An 18,284-nucleotide genomic window follows, 5' to 3' on the forward strand; every position below is an offset into this window, starting at 1 on the left:
ACGCGCATTAATTTGGCGACCGCGGATACGCGCGCACCACGGACGGCGAAAAGTTCGTCCGTGCGCCCAGTCATGTTCGCGGGGTGGTCGGATTAGTACATAATAATATTATATAGTCGTCCGCTGACGGCCGCGGCAACGGTGCACGTTCGAATCGAGAAATGGAGAAGTATAAAACTATTAAAAACGTTTGATTTTTTTTGAATTTTTTTTCGATTTTTCTTCAATTCTTTTCTTCTCGCTTTCAATCATTCCAGTGTTTTCTCATTTTCGTCAAGACGGTGTTTTTTTTTTTTTTGTCACGTCTATTGTTATACCAGCTACACTTAGGTACTCGTCCACCACATCAATATACAGCATAATATTATATCATATTCATCGCATCGCTCTGCGTACGTATATTATAAGTATATTAATATTATTATAGATACAGATTGATTATAATCGTCATACACCGAATACAATGTATTATATTTGTATTTACGTTTGTATTATAGTATTTATAGTAGGTATAGGTACCTACTTATACAGCAGGGAAACCTGCCTACTTAATTAGCTATCTAAATATCTTATAATAACAAAAGCGTCGACATAATATTATATTACTGTCGGGTTTCGACCTCCTCTATACAGGCCATTGAATTTGTTGTCGCCTTGTAGATTTAAAACTTATTGAAATATGTTAAACTTCATACCGCGTACCTACATTTTAATAAATTTTACTTAGTCTTAATCATTTATCATGATAAATTAGAAATTGTAACGAACAAATGTTTTACTTAATATTCTTATTTTTTATACATGAACATAATGTACGTATATTATAATTTAAATTGTCTAATAATTATTATCGATTATTCTTGAATATAATATACAGTATAGTAGCATATTTATATCGACGGAATAGATAATTAAAGATTTTAATTACCTACCAGTTTAGATTATACGCCAAATAATAGGAGGCCACATTGGCAATCATTGCAAGATAAATAGTTAAAACAATAATAGTAATAAATAATTACAATTTTAACCGTGACAATAATTACTCGACACTCGTAAAGTATAATTTGGCACTGTGGGTTGACAAATTTAATAGTTTCTCGAGAAGATGCAAAATTACTTTCAAACAATTCATATAATCATAAGATCATAATATATTATATTGTACTATATAGAGTGTGCTGCATGTTCTGCACGTTAATAATTTTTTATTTATCACTCTTTGTTTCGTTTATACAACAATATATTGACATAGACACACACAGCTGGACCCCCTGTATACGTCAAAGATATTGTTTAGTGAACGGCTTTTCTCTGATTTCTAGTCAATAATAACTGGTTGATATGATTATATATCAATCGCTACCTATAGAAGTTACTTTTATTGGTAATTCATTTACTATACTTCACACGTCAAATAATCCACACACTCGACACTCGCACATATTAATTTAAGAGACAAAAGTTAAAATACCATATTTAATAATAGCTATTGATAAATTGGTTTAAAAAAAAACTCATCCAAAAAAGTACCAGTTCGACATTTAATAACTGTTATTGGCATTGATACAGAGTATAAAAATTATAAAGGACCGATTGGAAAGGTCATTATAATTTTAAAGTGCGCTTAATTAAAATACTCAAGGCTTTGTCATAAAATACCAATTATTTAGACTGGAAAACGTCTACTCCATTTCAATTGTCCAATTTGATATTATGTACCCAGTTGTACAGTGCGTACGCATCTTGTGGTGTATATTGCTCAAATACAGCTTAGTACAAATAGTACTTATTACTTTCACCACAATTTGAATAAAATAAAAAGTACTATAACTATTCATTAAACTACCACTTTTATACGCACAACAATCTGAGTATAGAAAATTTGTATAGATATTATACACAAATTATCTGAACAAACTAATCAAAAATGTCGTAAAAGACCGATGTTCTACCTATTGCTCGCGTGACAAAAGTTCATTTAAGAAATTATTTTATACATTTTATACGGAAATCAAAATAATCAAATAGGTATGTAGGTATACTTTTATCCACTGCTTGTTGAAAATCCAACTAAATATTTAATAATATTTTGATGATATTTAATTATTTGTAACACTTATTATGACATATCTTAAGTTCATAGCATTATCATAAATAAAATTATAATAAAATTAAAATTATGCTCGCTACAGTTAAATATTAGATATTACTTAATAACTTTCAATTACAAAATTACAATTAATATTCAATATGCTACTCTAATAGTTTACACATTATATTTTGATACAAAAACTAAAATGTCACTATACCTAATTAGTAAATCGGTAAGTATGCAAAATGCAAATCATAAAAAGTTGTCGAAAAAAAAGTAAATATTTTCTTACTATGAACTTTAACATTTGAACCATTTATGTTCAACCTTGATTTTGCTTAAACTGTATAGTCTGTAAGTAATTGGGAACACATTTTTATATTATTAATATAGCTTAAAGTATAAATGTATAATGTCTACACTCTACATTATAAAACAAATCAAATTAGGTAATCTATATAATATATACGGTGACTGAAAATATGCGTCGTTACAATAATATTTTGTATAGATAGGTACTTAAGAATATTTTAATTCAAATATAGGTATCTAGGTACCTAGTAAAAATATATAAATAAAGTGCACCGATTGACTTTTTGTTGAAAAAATATGCGTTAATATAAATAAACGTTAAATTTTTTACCTACTTATTTAGTACATTATTATGGTGACAATATTTAGAATATTATCATTAGTAGTTACCTAAGCGATAATATTATTATTCATGTCAAACTTATGATGGAATATTGTTTTAACTTATCATTCACCTTGAAAGTAAAATGTGGGCGTAGGTAGTTTATTACATATTTCATGATGGATAATACAACTACCCTATTTTCTGTAGCTATTATTAATGACAAAAAAAAAACGATTTCCTTTTATTTTATAGTTATTACCTATAGGCATATATTATTTACCGATTAAAACAAATTTATTTTTTCATTTGCATCAAAATTACATCCCTATAAGCAAGTTGAACATTGCATAGGTATTTACTGTTAATTTTTGTATAATATACAATACTACATGATATTATTACAAAATAACAAAATAAATTTTATTTTACTGAAGTAAAATTAATATTTAAAATAACCTTTTTTTATTAAATACTTATAAGGTAGTAATTACTATTAGGTTAACACAACTTTAGAATAAACCTTAGGCTTTAGTCGTGCACTTATACAATTTTTTTTATTGATTGAAAATTGAAAAAGCGAATTTATAAATGATAAATCTGTTGATTTTTTGTGACTTTAATAATATGTTCCTAAATATGCTAAGCCTTGGTAATAATTTAACTAACTAGTTGAAACTTTGAATTCTTCAATTATGTTAGTAGGGCAATTAGTAATAATGTTTTTTTCGTTTTCTCGCTTTTACTTAATAAAATAAAATATTTAATTAAAAATATTTTTAACCGTATGTATATTGTTTATTTTAGACAAATCTGCTATTAGTTTAATAATTTAATATATTATTATCACTTAAATATATAAATATTTATTTTTAAAATAAATAAATAAACATTGTGTAACGTTTTAAAAATGATTACAGTATGTTAGACGTAGAAGAAAAATGTAGTAAACTGAACATAACATATGAACAGCCAACATCACCACAGTCACCTCAGAGGGAACAGAGAGAGGAATGGGGTAACAAACTTGACTTTTTGTTCTCATGTATTAGCGTATCTGTTGGCTTAGGAAACGTGTGGAGATTTCCATACTTATGCTACAAACATGGAGGAGGTAAGTCATTGATCACTTACATTTTTTAAAACTATATAAGTATGTTATGTTTATTTATCGTTATTCTATCATTCCGAAGTATTTATTTATCTTTTAAAGCAAAAGACTCAGATATCACTAGTGGACTTATAGGAAGCATCTCTGTATTATGTATACATCTAACGTCAAATGCGTATTATTTTTTATATTGCAATATTATTATATATGTATAATGCTATTTCACATTTTCACTACCTATACCTATTTAATTTAAATAATATTCAAGGGTAGTACAATTCAAGAACATTTTTATCTGTTTATTTTGTCGTGCTACATAGCCTTATAGTTTAAAGTATTTGTACTAATTAATTTTAAAATCCGTAAACATATTTTTGTATGTTGTTAACATAATAAATAACAATAATAATAATAAGTAATGACATATGCTAATACAAATTAAAATTAAAACAAACGTTATTAATTATAACTATAGATACATTTTGTAATTGAATCTGCATGTGGATTGCAATCACATTTCTATTGTCAGTTTAAAACTGACTAAACGTAGATATTGTATATTATGTTATTCTAGTGCTGGTATACAGCATAGCAATCTTGATCCAGAAAACGTAAGATTTATTTACAATAGAAAACAGTGCCATCGCCCGTCACGTATCGTTTGGTTAGATTAGACATTTTACGGTTTAATTTTTTTGATATTATGTACGGTTTGACAATTAAACGTTTCTATTTTAAAAATTAAAACATTGATAAGCTACACTGGCAATACGAAATATGGAGTAGGTTAGTGGTCTACTGCCTAAGGTATATAAGTATACTATAAAATATTATTTATTTTTAGTTGTTTAAGCAACATTTTCTTACATAAAAAAAAATGTTTTAAATATTATAACAAACTAAAATAATATACATATTATATAGTTAATATTATAATATGTTCTATGTTATAAAATAATAGAAGACAAACTGAAATTTGACTGAATTTTTCAAAATATATGAAATATTCTTTCAGCATTCCAGCAAAATAGATTTTTAGTGGCAGTCAGTTTATAGATGGGTAAAAACACCATTGAATGGGCTACAACGATGACGTGATAGCTTTATATTTTTTTTAATAAATCAATATTCTGGTTCACCTAGAAAACAAATATTTAATTTAATTCAATGAGTATTTAATTTTTTTATAATATGGCAGCATATAATATTAAAATATTTCGTATCAAACGATTTTCCCTTTTTACGAAATTAGCATTGTATTTTTTTGTACAAAACCTAATATTATGTAGATTCTGAAATATTATTTCATCATAATTATTTAATATTTTTACTAATGGTACGATTCAAAATATTTTAGGGGCATTTTTGGTGACTTACTTTATAGCCATGGTATTTTGTGGAATACCGATTTTTTTTCAAGAAGTGGCTATCGGACAGTATTTGGGTTCTGGTGGGATGACGTTGGTTGGAAAGCTATGTCCAATACTTTCTGGTAAAAATTGTATTTCATTACACAATAATAAAAGTATTTTTATAATTCAATTTTATTCTAGCCGTTTTACTTTTAATTAATATTACATGTGCTTTAATATTGATTTATATATGTTGTATAGGCACTGGTTATGCAACGATGACTATAGTTTTCTTACTGGATGTGTACTATTGCGTTATTGTTGCATGGACATTTTTTTATTTGGCAAGTTGCTTCATATCATTTCCGACTTTACCGTGGGAAAGTTGTAGTAAGATTTATTAAATAATTCATCTGAAATAATATATTGACAACTTGGTACTTACTTGTTTCAGACAATTGGTGGAATACAGACAATTGTTTGAAACCAAATAGTGTTAATATGACTCATGAGTACTTTAGTACGAATACAATAAAACGTATGTTTAATACATCGTTGACGCTCAATCGAAATATAGACTCATGGAATCAAATGTATTTCAATAAAACATATGTACTGCAAGATAATGTTTTCAAAAACAATGGTCAGCTTACGGAATTTTGTCACACTATTAAGTCATTATCGTATGCTGACATTCCATTGAACTTCACTGACATAGAAACAAACAGTTCGTCTGTCCTTCATCCAGAACAAGGTGTCGACTTTTTGAACCAACTTCGAAATTGTTTTAATGTGACTACTGTGACACCAGCCGAAGAGTATTGGGAGTGCGTGAAGTGCATCAAAATGTTCAATTTTGCCAAATTTTCATGGGTTGGGATATTGTTGTAGGAGAAGAGTGCTCATGCTGACAAGTGGTATTGAAAATATTGGAGGAATGCAATGGGAACTATTGTGCTTATTAGGACTATCGTGGATCTTAATTTATATCATCTTGGGCAAAGGTCTCAGTCAGAGTGGAAAGGTAATGAACTAATAACTAATAAGTAATAACTATAATAAACAATTTAAATAACCTTCTGAAATGTCTAACTACGTGTACTATTTTAATGATAAATAGATAGTGTGGTTCATAGCAATGTTTCCATACTTAATAATGGGAGCATTACTGATTAGAGCAGTAACGCTGGAAGGAGCTGGTGAAGGTATCAGGTATTTAGTCACTCCAAGATGGGAGAGTCTCATGAATTCAGACACTTGGATAGAAGGAACAACACAAATTTTCTTTGGCTATAGTGTCGGTGTAGGCACTTTACCAGCTCTAGGATCATTCAACCGATTTCATCACAATTGTTATAGGTACGAATATGTTATCACAAAATGTATAATGATACGAATGTCTTAAAATTATTTTATAGGGATGCAGTTTTAACTTGTGTTATTAACACGCTCACGTCTATCATACCCAGTGTAATTACATTCAGTATATTAGGTTTTATTGCTGCTTCCCAGGGAGCTACGGTTGGCGATGTCGTGGAAAGTGGACCGGGTTTGGTATTTATAACTTATCCGCAAGTGGTGCTTCAGTTACCTGGGGCGAGGATATGGGCAGTCGTATTCTTCGTCATGCTTGCTGTAGGTATGGCTGCTTAATTACTTGAGTATATTTTCGTACGACTCAATATATATATATAAATCCATTCGGATTTTTCGCATTTAGATGATTGGTATTGATAGTGAATTCTGCAATGTCGAATCGTTTATAACTGGACTGACGGATAAGTGGCCTAAGTACTTACACGCTAAACGAAAAACTTTCACATTGTTGGTGTGTGTAGGTATGTTTGTGTTGAGTTCGTCCATGGTGACTAACGTAAGTATAAGCCAACAACGAAACTGTAATTTATTGTATTATAATTTATAATATTATATGCACTTTAGAACTGATATTATAATGATTTAACTACAAATTATATTATATTATATTATATTGCTAAGACGATTATTCAAAAAATATATGAAATATTTATTTATACTTTCCAGGGCGGAATGTATATATTTCAATTAATGGATACATATTCGGCATCGGGAATATCGTTGCTTTGGGTGTGTTTCTTTCAGACCATAGCCATTTCATGGTTTTTTGGAGCAGATAGATTTCGTGAATGTGTCAATCAGATGCTCGGTTTTCGACCAAATTTGTTCTGGTACATCTGTTGGGTCTATCTTGCACCACTCGTCATGATCGTAAGACTTAACTATATTCTGTTTGAGATAAAATTATGATATAAAATCCAAATTTAATATTTTACAGACGGTATTTATATTTTTCATCATCAATTATGAACCGGTGAAGTATGGGAACCATTATACATATCCATGGTGGGGTGAAGGATTAGGAATAACAATATCGTTGATTTCCATGGTCTGGATACCACTATATGCTATATACTATTTAATGACGGAATCGGGGACTTTAAAACAAGTAAAAATGTTAAATATACATATAAAAAATATTTGTTATAAACATATAAGTTTGTTTTGTTCAATTATACAATTTTTTTTTAGAAGCTCCAACGAGGTTTTACGCCTATCCCAGAAGTCAAATGCAGAATTACGATAAAAAAAGAAACTAAAAACATCATTGATAAAAGAATCAATAATATACAATTAATGGAATGCAGTGCGTTGGTATACTGTGACAATAATGATAGTAAAACCATATAAAAAACCAATTTTAGTAAACTATATAGTGTTTAATGTTCCATTATTCTTACATGAAAGCAGTATTGTATTGGTTTATTAATTCAAATAGTTAACTCTAAAACAAATGTCTACATTTTTGACATATATAGAATTTTATTTTATATGTAAAAGTCGATTTATATAAGATAATTAGTGTCTTGTAAGTTTTTTATATTGATTAAATTATAAAAACTATTTATATGATTTATATTACATCTAGTGCAGATTGCAGGTGCATTATACAATAGTGTTTAATTTCTTAAGGTAAATTATTGTTCGTTGAATTGGTAAAAAATAAATTGTTTAGGTTTCATACAGAATTGTATGTTGTTATGCCGATTTTTCTTCACAAAATGCTAATAGAATAAATAACTCACAAGTATAAAAATTATTTAGGCTCACTGCTACTATACTAGGCTACTTTTAAAATAAATAAACTACTTATATAACGGTAAAATATACTGATATGACGCGTTATTCAGTGTATTGTATATTAAGTAAATTTAACAAAGAGCTAATGTTCCGTAGTTTGTAAATTGTATTGGTATATACCTACCAGTATTCTATCACTCTACCTATAATTAACGATGGACAACGGACGATGGCCATATATAAAACTTATATAGGTTAACTTAGATAATTAATAAAATAACTTGTGTAAAAGTAAATACTAATTATAATAATATAATAAATTAGTCGTTTCTGTGTCACAGACCACACTATCAGAGCATAATATTATTTCTGTATTATTGTTACAGTGAACGCTATACGAATAATTCATTATAATATTCTAAAAGTTATAACGCACTTTTCTTATACACATATAATAATATGGTGCATATCTATAATAATGTCGAATATCGCTGCATTTGCATTACAGAACACATCGGCCGAAGTCGAGATTTGCTCACCGTCCGCCGGTTCGACCGCGTTGCACAGAGTTTTCGACGGGCTAAGAAATGGCCCGACCGGTAAAATCGTGTTGGTAAGTCGCGGTAATTTCGCACCGGTCCGGCGACCAGGCGATACAGTTCAATGCCGGACATGCGGTGCAGACGGGTTCGGCATCACATATCGGGTTGCCGTCTGTCGCCTCGATGCAGGAGCCACGGTATCGATCGATTCACCGTTTGCCGGTGCGACTCGGTGCAAACGGTTTCGGTCCGTTAATTGGCCCGACCGAAATGGTCGTGGCAAATTATGCCAGTCCAAAGTTCCGTAATTATATTTCGTTGGTCAACACGGAAATAATGACTCCCGTTGGCACCGGAGTCAAGATCGAGACGCTGCCCGTCACGTCGCCGCTGCGGGTTTTGTCCGCCGAAGCGGACGTGAAGCAGTCAAGCCGATCACAGATCCGCCGAGACGCCGTTCTAGCTCGATGCCGAACATCGCAGCGCGATTTACTTCGGCCGACATCCGCGAGTACGTCCCGGCGCGAGTTTCAACCGAGACGTCTGAGTTTGAAAACAACTGGACTGGACCTCACGTGCACGCGAGTTTGCCGCATGGGTCTGCTGCAGTAATCCTCCGCCGGTGTGATGCCAAGTGCCGCTCAATGTGGAAACGGACGAAGCGACTCGTCCGACGCTTGTTTTGTTGAGCTTAATATATAGGTAAAAATCCCCAAAAAAAATGGACTCCGCTTAATCGGGTATCATCGGGTGCACACGCTACAGTTGAAAAAAAAAGTTAAACCTAGATTAAAAGATTGTTATACTGTGAATCCTATTATGATTTACACAAATAAACGTTTTAGTATGTTACTAGCTAATTAATTGGTTTTTATTTGATATTATTATATTATTGATTATTATTTATTATTAATAAACGCGTCAACACGCTATAGCGGACAATTAATTTATGCGGCTAGTGAAAACCGTGACTATATTGTACGGGTGTACTTTCGGTTTTTTTTTGTAACCGGTGTAAAGTTTCTCTTTATCGACATTCAGAGAAAAAACTAAAAAAAATCGATAAAGTCAAATATCTATAAATAACTCAAAAAGTTTTTAAATATTTTGAAAATGTTAACCGTGTACAAGAAATGTTACATAAACATTTGGTGAAAATTCTAGGTACATCTACGGTTAATAATTATTCGTTTTTGAGTTACACCCCATAAGCGAAATTTGGGGATGACTTGGTAGGGTTTAGTTAGCCGCTTAAAAAATTTGTATTTTAATTGAAGTACTAAATCCATCAATAGTTATCTAATCTACATAATCCAGTAAACGTTGTTTGATGAAATTATTTTTTTAAGTGTAAACAACGATTCAATGATTCGTGTGTTTTCCATAGTAGATATCGGATCCACTCACAGAACATAATATGGGTTTGATAATAGTATTACAAATCAGTAATTACTAATTATAATACATTACTGATAAGTAATAATATTTAAATTTGTTTAGAATATAGTCAATACAGGAAATAGTAGTTTTTTTTTTATGAATTTGCAATTTTGAATGAACTGTTACAATTATAAATATATTATATTGTTATAATTTGTTTTAATAAAAAATATTTTCATTTTAGTAATAGCCAATGGGTATAAATGTATAAATGTATTATAATATATTAAATGTAGGAAAGTGGGCGAGGAAAAATGATAAATATATTATGTTAAGTATACTCTGTTACTGCAGTGGTGCCCAACCTTTTTTACTGAAGTTTTTTTTCAATTTTGATTTAATACTTTAGCGGGCCGGTTAATAAATTATCGTAGGCCGTAGGTGATCACCACTGTTATAATATTACATAAACTATAAAGTCATATTTTAAAGGTAATTGAACAGAGGGTGCGGGGGCAGAGCCCCCCCCCCCCCTTCCCACTAGTCTATTTCATCTAAATATGTGAAGCACCTCCAAGCAAAAAACTGAAATTTCGCCTATATAATATGACTTTATAATTCTTTAGTTAAATAGTTAGTGTTACAGTATTTTGTTTTTTTTTAGCTTTTTAACAATAGATAATAAATTATTATCTACCTTGGTATTATACTATTATAGTAATAGTGATTACTGAATATAGTGAGTGTTGTGAATCTTAGGCCTTCGACTCGTCTCGGAAAACAGGTGATGTTTTTCGTCGCACTAGAGCTGATAGTTACTAGGTGACTCGTAATATTAGTCATAAAATACGTAGTTATGTCGAAATGTCGTTGAACCACAGACAACTTCTAATCCTACTTACTAATGATGAATTAAATCTAGACTAAAATAAATAATAACATAATATTATAATATATTATACAAATAAAGTTATTTTTAAAAGCTCAAAATCCAAAATACATTGTCAATATGTTTATTAATTGTTTATAATATGGTATAGGTACCTAGTTAGGATTTATGAACCTAGGAAAAAAATTAAATAATCAATATATACAATATAGGTATAATATTATAGGTACCAATGTACCATTGTAAAAATAATAGTATAATCTATATTTAATCTAACCAGTTCTATCAAATATAATAATAATAAAATACAAAGTACAATCGTACACGAATAAGTATTTCGGGACTTCTGACTTATCACGTGAGTACATGACCTCTTATTTTCCTATGATTATGGTACTTTTTTTACCGGAACTTTTTCCACAGACTGACAACTATATACAATACAACTCAATAGAAGGATGGGCAAGTCAAGTATTTTTTTTTAACTCTAAGTTATTTGAAAAATGAAAAATGTAAGTTAAGAGTTGCTTTTCTTTTTTTTAAACTTGTAAAATTTTTCAAATTAACTAGAAAATGTAACTTAGTAAATTAAGAGTAACTTAACTTAACTTTTCAACTCATTAAAAATACAAACTCACCTATGTATATTTTATTTCGCTATTATGACAACTATTAAGGTTTTATTGTTTCCGATGACAATACCACGTTCAACACAGTATACGACATCTTTACAATCTAAAATGAAATGTTTAAAAAATAAATTAAATGCAATTTAAATAATATTTAAGAATCTTGGTTCAGTTCCTAAATTTAGTTTTTAGTTATATTATCTCTCCCCCGTACATAACAAATCACACCCTCCACACCGATCTCCGTCAAAAAACCGTCCAATAAGAAGCAAAATACTTCTATAAACGTTTTCATGATCGTCTCATAACCAACACAAAACCTTTAATCCGTGAATTAGCATCAAACGAACTTCCTGGTAATCCTCATCGACGACTAAAAAAAAAATAGTGCAGAGATCTCCTAAACAACTAAAAAAATTAGGAAAAAGGAAAAAAAAATAAACGGTTAAAAAATAGTTAGTCAAGTCAATAGGAAGTGTCACTGCTGGGTGGCTTCTTTCATCAATCCCATTCATGTTAATGTAATATTTTAGCCCATATTTTCATTGTGCCCCCAAGGTACCAGATTGTATATTTCATTTAAAAATAAAAGTTATATTATAATATATATTTATATATTAGATTCTTGTGCACTTCAAAATATTTTTGAAAAAGTTATAAAATAAAACTAAAAACGGTTATTTACGGTTATTTCTAGTCATTTTCTAATCATTACACCTTTAAAAAAAAATAACAATTGTTAGGTATGTGCTTTGTAATTTATGTTAAATAGTACACAACTGATTAAATAAGCTATTATAGTAGTATCATAGATTAAATAACAATATAAATAGGCAACGCCAATTCAATCATTTATATATAGCTAATAGCTCATTGTTTTAATTTGGATTTGAGTGATTTGACTCACTAGTGGCCCATGATTGAATGTAAGATACACGATAGTAGATACTATAGATGCTTATTTAATCTATGGTACTATCGAATAGTGGTTGTAAACAAATACCTATATACTCAATTTGCTAGTAGGTACGACCATAGATTATTGTATCAAGCAGAAGCTAGAAATATACATACTGGTTTTACAATAGTTTTTTTTTTACTTTTTATGTCATTATTTATGGTATTAAGATTAAACTATTCGTATTGACTAATTATTATTTATACAATTATTGTAGGTATAATCATTAATTAATTCATTAATTACGTATAATTTAATATATTTTACTTTTTGTAGCACCGACAGCCACAGACTTATCTTCTAATCAATATTTCTGTTTTAGATTATATTTTTTTTTTTGTAAAGGAAACATCATCATGTTATTCATAATATAAAGTTATAACCTATTTTATAATACATCATTTATTCACTTACCTTAAGAAGTAAATTTAAATTGATGGTAAAAATGTAACCAACAGTAAATTTTAACGGTATTGTAACTCTCGTCATCATTATTAAAATAGAGCTTTTAAACGATTTGTTTCCATAAAAAAATGCATTATCAAAAAGGACATGTAATATTTTATCGTGCTAAAAAATACATTTTCAAAAATTACATTGCATATTTTTAAAATTTTAAATATTATACTTACTAAATCCATAAGCTCACTTCCATAAAAAGTATAAATTGTAATATTTATAACAGCTGCTGCACTGCTTGCTATACATATTGATAATATTACTTGATTAATATAACCCTAAAAAATATAATTATATTTGTAATTATTATTATTGCATTAGGTACTTACTTACGTAATTTATTTAAAAATATTTTTGTTTATATTTACATTTAAAATTTGTTTTATACTTCGATAAATTGGTCGAATTGTATATTTTTTTCAACAAATTCGATTGAGAAATTGTATTAACTTAAAACGACCGGTTGGGCAGTACTTATTTTTGTAAAATATTTAGCGTACCTTTTCTAATTATATTCTAATCATTAATCAATAAAAAAAACGCTTGCCAAGTCAGGGATCGACATGTAAACTTTCTTGATTTATAATTTTTAGAAATTTATTAACTGATATCTCACCCAAGCAGTATAACAATCTGAATCCAGAAAAATGTCGGTGTGAGCAGCCCCACAAATATAATTTTCATTGTCATTTAGTGAGATAGATCTCCGAAACCGGAGAGCGGATTTTGTTGTTTGGGGCCTTGTTAGATTCGCATTGTTTAGGAGAAGTGCAGTGAAGATTTTCAGAACTTTATCTTTAATAGTTAATTCATTACAGAACATTAAAAAAAATTAAAACAAATTTTATTGGGCGTTTTTTGATGTTTTTAGCTTTACATCTCTGTAGTGAATTAACGATTGGAGATTAAGTTCTGAAAATCTTCACTGCACTTCTCCTATCCAATGTGAATCTAACAAGACCCCAAACAACAAAATCCGTTCTCCAGTTTCGGAAATCTACTTCGCTAAATGAAAATCTAGCGAAAAATAACTCTTTTTTTATCTGTGAAAAATTAAATAATTTTTTTAAAAACATTTTTATTCCACATTTATCATCTACTTGATAATTCATTTTTAATATATTTAAGATATTTAATTTAAAATTATTTTTTTAATTTCTAGCTATCATAGTTTAGGAGAAAAGTTAAAAAATAGATATTTTGAGACTGTTCACGTTTTTATGAATTCAAGTATTGAATACCACTTGAGTGTGATATCAAATCCCTCTCATTAATATTTTATATTATAGCTAGCTAAATTACCCACCTACTTATCATTACTGAGTTACATATTTATTATTTTCCTATTTAACACAAATTCTCGAAGTTTTCAAAATTCAGACTTTTTTTATTTCAATTACCATACTTACTTAATTAAAAATCAAGAAAGTAAAATTTAATATTCGGGTATGCAGTTTTTTTGCATTCCCTTTCTATTTTTTTCAATTTGCAAGCTCTGGGGTTGGGTAATAAAATCTGTCTATTACCTTTACCCAAATAGTCCCGATTACATAAAGTTCATAAAAAATATCATAGAGTGTGGACTTCTCGTCTTATGTTTATTCAGTTTATTCAATTTATTTTAAGAAAATAATGTTAAATAAAAATGTTGGTCTTGTATATTATATTTTATGAAATATGAATACTCACCCGTATGGCTTGAATCACAAAAGAAGTAGTCAAACCAAAATATATAGCATTGAATGACATTGACAGTAATATCGGTTTTGAAAATACTTTCTTCATTGTATTAAAATATCTGAAATTAATAAAAATAACTGTGTAATCCATCCATTTACAGTTTATAGATTCTGAGTGAAGAATGTATTGGTTTAATAATGATGTTTAGATGTTTTATGTGGTTATTGTGTCTGACGAACCTTTAGGAACAGTCAAAATACTCAATATAGTTGGTACTGTGGGAGGACAAAAGTAAAAATTCCCAGTACTTTTCAGAACAATATTAAGAAATTAAGAAAAAACCGGCATGTTTACGCAAAACCAGTATTAAACAAAATCATTTTGGTTTTTTGTTCTAATTCAAAAATGAAAACTGTAGAGAACTTCAATATTCAGTAAATACTAAATATTAATATTAGCATTAAACATTTAAACATGATATCATTTTTTAAATGTTTTGGTTTTTATTGTGCTATTTATAGATAAAATAAAAAAAAATTTGAAATTATTTGAAATCTTCCACATTTTTTACTTTATTTTCGATTTATCAAATTTTTGTTCGTGAGTAAAGAAGCTTGAAAATTGAATACAAAATCTCACATACCTATATAAATGTTCTTATGTCCAATAAAAAGTATTGAAATTGAAAATACGTAGGTACAATTTTTTTTTTATATATGCGTTTGTTTTTAAAATATTGACAAAATTCGTCAAAATCACTAATATATAGATGTAGGTACAAGTAGGTATACAAATTACACACATATAATATTATTATAACATGTTTGCGTATCGTATAAGTTTTATTTTCAAGAAGGTATATCATCATAACGGAAATAAATAGCTTATTCGACAGCAAAATCAAGATCGATCAGTCATCAATATAACATACACATTTTCCAACTCACAATAATAACTTTTGATGTTGAATGATCGCATATTTAAATTTTTGTTCGTCGTTGTCGACAACAGCTTCTCTGATCGTTTGTACAATGGTCTCTAACCTGTGTTTCAAAACGCCCACGTAATATATGAACGTCGTGTTTATAAAACAAAGTTCGACGTGTGCTATGTACACAGATATCGCGTACACTAAGTATTTGCATGCGTAAATCACGAGATTGTAGGTGTGCATCGGTAACACGTCCAAGTAAGGAAACGTGAAGGGATCTCCGACGCGTACCGAATCGTAGAGAATCGCATACGTGACCGGGAAAATGACAAAAATATTCGAAGCTATCAGGTGGTATTTTGTTATTATGTTTATCTTCGACTGGTAACTGTCCGGTATCCCCAACCGTTTCGAGTACTTGTGCATCTCGCGGATGTGATTTTGATGGTAGAGCCGAAAAATGATGTTCAGCAGTATCACGCACTCGATCAACATGCATAAGAGTGAGAAAAGCTGAATGGTCACGCTCATCTGTTCGAAATGCACAATCGACACGTACGCAGCGATGAAGTAATAGAACGTGATCAAAAATTCGAAATACGTCAAGTAAAGCATTAACTTGCTGTCGGTGCACCCAGTCATTTGCAAGAACATGTTGATGGTGTCTATGCGTTGCATCGTTGAAAGCCTTAACTGCTGCACTGTGGTACCACAGGGTATGAACGTTTCTTTTTATACGGGCCCGTATATCTACAAATAATAATAAGTATAAAATTATTAATACAAATACTAGGTATAATGTGATTAATAATAAAATACCAAAGGCACAACTAACCCTAAATAATATATATAGGATGTTTGTGCGTGTCAAATTAAAAACTATAATTTCATAAAAAATTTTAACGGTTTTGGTTTCCGTATACCTATAAAAGTGGGTTAAAATATGACGGCGACAAAGGTATTACTAATAAATATTTAGTTGATTATTGACCGCAATAAGTTTTTTATTTTATATAAAAAAAAACAAATGATATATGTATACTCATAATTTTCTATATGGCGGTTACGCATCTTGATATCAAGTCACACACATGCTAATTGGCGATCGTGTTTGTATGTCGATTAAAGATATAAGTTTAAAAATGAAATCGTCTAGACAATTTTAATTGATATGAATTATGAGCTCGTATTTTAAAATTTGACGGCATATCAATTAATAAAATATTATAAATATTAAATCTACTATTGATATAGGTATTATGTAACTTTTTAAGTGTTTATCTTTATCTTTATTGGGATGCTGAAGGGATCCTGTAATTCCGAGATAATAAAATAACAATATTGTGTAAATAGTCCTATACCTAGTTGGCTAGTTACTTACTGTTATAATAATGTATATGGCTTACGTCCCTTCCAATACACCGACGGCCATCACCATATTTTAAAAGAAAAATGGGCGTACATAAAACACAAACTTATAAGTTATAATTATCCATCGCTACTAACGGTATACTTTAATAATTAATTTTCAATCGTTCGTATATAAATAAAGTATATCTTTTGTAATAATAGCACTGTATATATATATTATATTGAACGCCTACATCTGACTTAGCGTGCTGTAAATATTAGCGCCGAAGGTAAATTTTGATTTTTTTTTTTAATAACACACCTGCCTAATTAAATTTATGACCTATATATTACACATACAGGGTGATTCATTAAGCGTAAAACACTCATTATCTCAAAAAGTATTAATGTTTTTGAAAATATTTTTATATAAAAATCGAATTTAGGATGAGTAGTTTATGAGTTATAAGTATTTAAAGTTTAGACAAGCGGAGTAGTGGACAAACATTTTGCGGCGTAACCCCATACCACTCCACTCCGCCCATCGAAACTTTAAATACTTATAACTAATAAACTACTCGCCCTAAATTCGGTTTTTATGAATGAAAAAACTTAAAAAATATTCTGCTTTGGAATATGAAATTAAAACTCTATGCTGTCATCCAAAAAAATAAAATACTTAAAAAAATATAATGATAAAAAATATTAAAAAATATGATTTTTTAGTAAAAAAACATTGTTTTTTAACAACTTGAAACTATGTAAAAAAATATTTTCAAAAATATTAATACTTTTGAGATAATGAGTGTTTTATGCTTAATGAATCACCCTGTATAAGAAAATATTTAGTTTTCTGCTTGATTACAAAAATTAATTTAGTAGTTTACATAAATATTATTTTCTTAAACAATCCGCTTCAAGTGGACCCACCTTAAATACAATTGATTAGATCATAGAACGTATTTATTATAATCTGTAAGATATTAAATTATTTATTTTGGATAAAACTGTTTTACTTTATGGTTTTTTAAATATTCATATTTATTTTTTAGGGATCAAATTGCATGAATCATATAAAAATACATAACAAATAGAGTTATTTTTTACGAGAAAAATAAATATTATCATGAATTTACATATTACAGTAGACAACTACT

At 29.0% G+C, this 18,284-nt stretch overlaps 2 protein-coding genes across 2 annotated transcripts; one reads left to right on the forward strand and one right to left on the reverse strand.

Annotated features, from left to right (window-relative positions):
* On the forward strand, positions 1-9,711 carry LOC132941779 (sodium- and chloride-dependent GABA transporter 1-like). The gene is made up of 12 exons (XM_061009947.1): positions 1-392; positions 3,650-3,843; positions 5,198-5,332; positions 5,454-5,582; positions 5,647-6,019; positions 6,084-6,216; positions 6,313-6,551; positions 6,611-6,827; positions 6,913-7,065; positions 7,236-7,439; positions 7,507-7,677; positions 7,761-9,711. Exons 2-12 carry the CDS (start codon positions 3,651-3,653, stop codon positions 7,917-7,919), a joined length of 2,106 nt encoding a protein of 701 aa, XP_060865930.1. The 5' UTR covers positions 1-392; position 3,650; the 3' UTR covers positions 7,920-9,711.
* A 1,274-nt stretch (positions 9,712-10,985) lies between these two features.
* On the reverse strand, positions 10,986-17,256 carry LOC132942104 (odorant receptor 43b-like). Its single transcript, XM_061010413.1, has 7 exons — positions 17,159-17,256; positions 15,794-16,527; positions 14,856-14,964; positions 13,340-13,444; positions 13,122-13,277; positions 11,759-11,855; positions 10,986-11,154 (listed from the first exon to the last, which is right to left on the reverse strand). The coding sequence occupies exons 2-6, from the start codon at positions 16,453-16,455 to the stop codon at positions 11,793-11,795; spliced, it is 1,095 nt and encodes a 364-aa protein (XP_060866396.1). The 5' UTR covers positions 16,456-16,527; positions 17,159-17,256; the 3' UTR covers positions 10,986-11,154; positions 11,759-11,792.
* Between the last annotated feature and the right edge of the window lie 1,028 nt (positions 17,257-18,284).

Source organism: Metopolophium dirhodum, chromosome 3 (assembly GCF_019925205.1).
Source record: "Metopolophium dirhodum isolate CAU chromosome 3, ASM1992520v1, whole genome shotgun sequence".
In the NCBI taxonomy this organism is placed as follows: Eukaryota; Metazoa; Arthropoda; class Insecta; order Hemiptera; family Aphididae; genus Metopolophium; species Metopolophium dirhodum.

What these genes read in the sequence shown, in the direction of transcription:
- LOC132942104 (XM_061010413.1), bottom strand. Translation starts at nt 16,455, where the DNA reads ATGCAACGCATAGACACCATCAACATGTTCTTGCAAATGACTGGGTGC. An exon ending in CAACATCAAAAGTTATTATT is followed by an intron (nt 14,965 to 15,793) that starts GTGAGTTGGAAA and finishes TATTAATTTCAG; the next exon opens with ATATTTTAATACAATGAAGA. An exon ending in ATTTAAATTTACTTCTTAAG is followed by an intron (nt 11,856 to 13,121) that starts GTAAGTGAATAA and finishes ATTTCATTTTAG; the next exon opens with ATTGTAAAGATGTCGTATAC.
- LOC132941779 (XM_061009947.1), top strand. Translation starts at nt 3,651, where the DNA reads ATGTTAGACGTAGAAGAAAAATGTAGTAAACTGAACATAACATATGAA. An exon ending in TATTCTTCGTCATGCTTGCT is followed by an intron (nt 6,828 to 6,912) that starts GTAGGTATGGCT and finishes TTTCGCATTTAG; the next exon opens with ATGATTGGTATTGATAGTGA. An exon ending in TTGCACCACTCGTCATGATC is followed by an intron (nt 7,440 to 7,506) that starts GTAAGACTTAAC and finishes AATATTTTACAG; the next exon opens with ACGGTATTTATATTTTTCAT.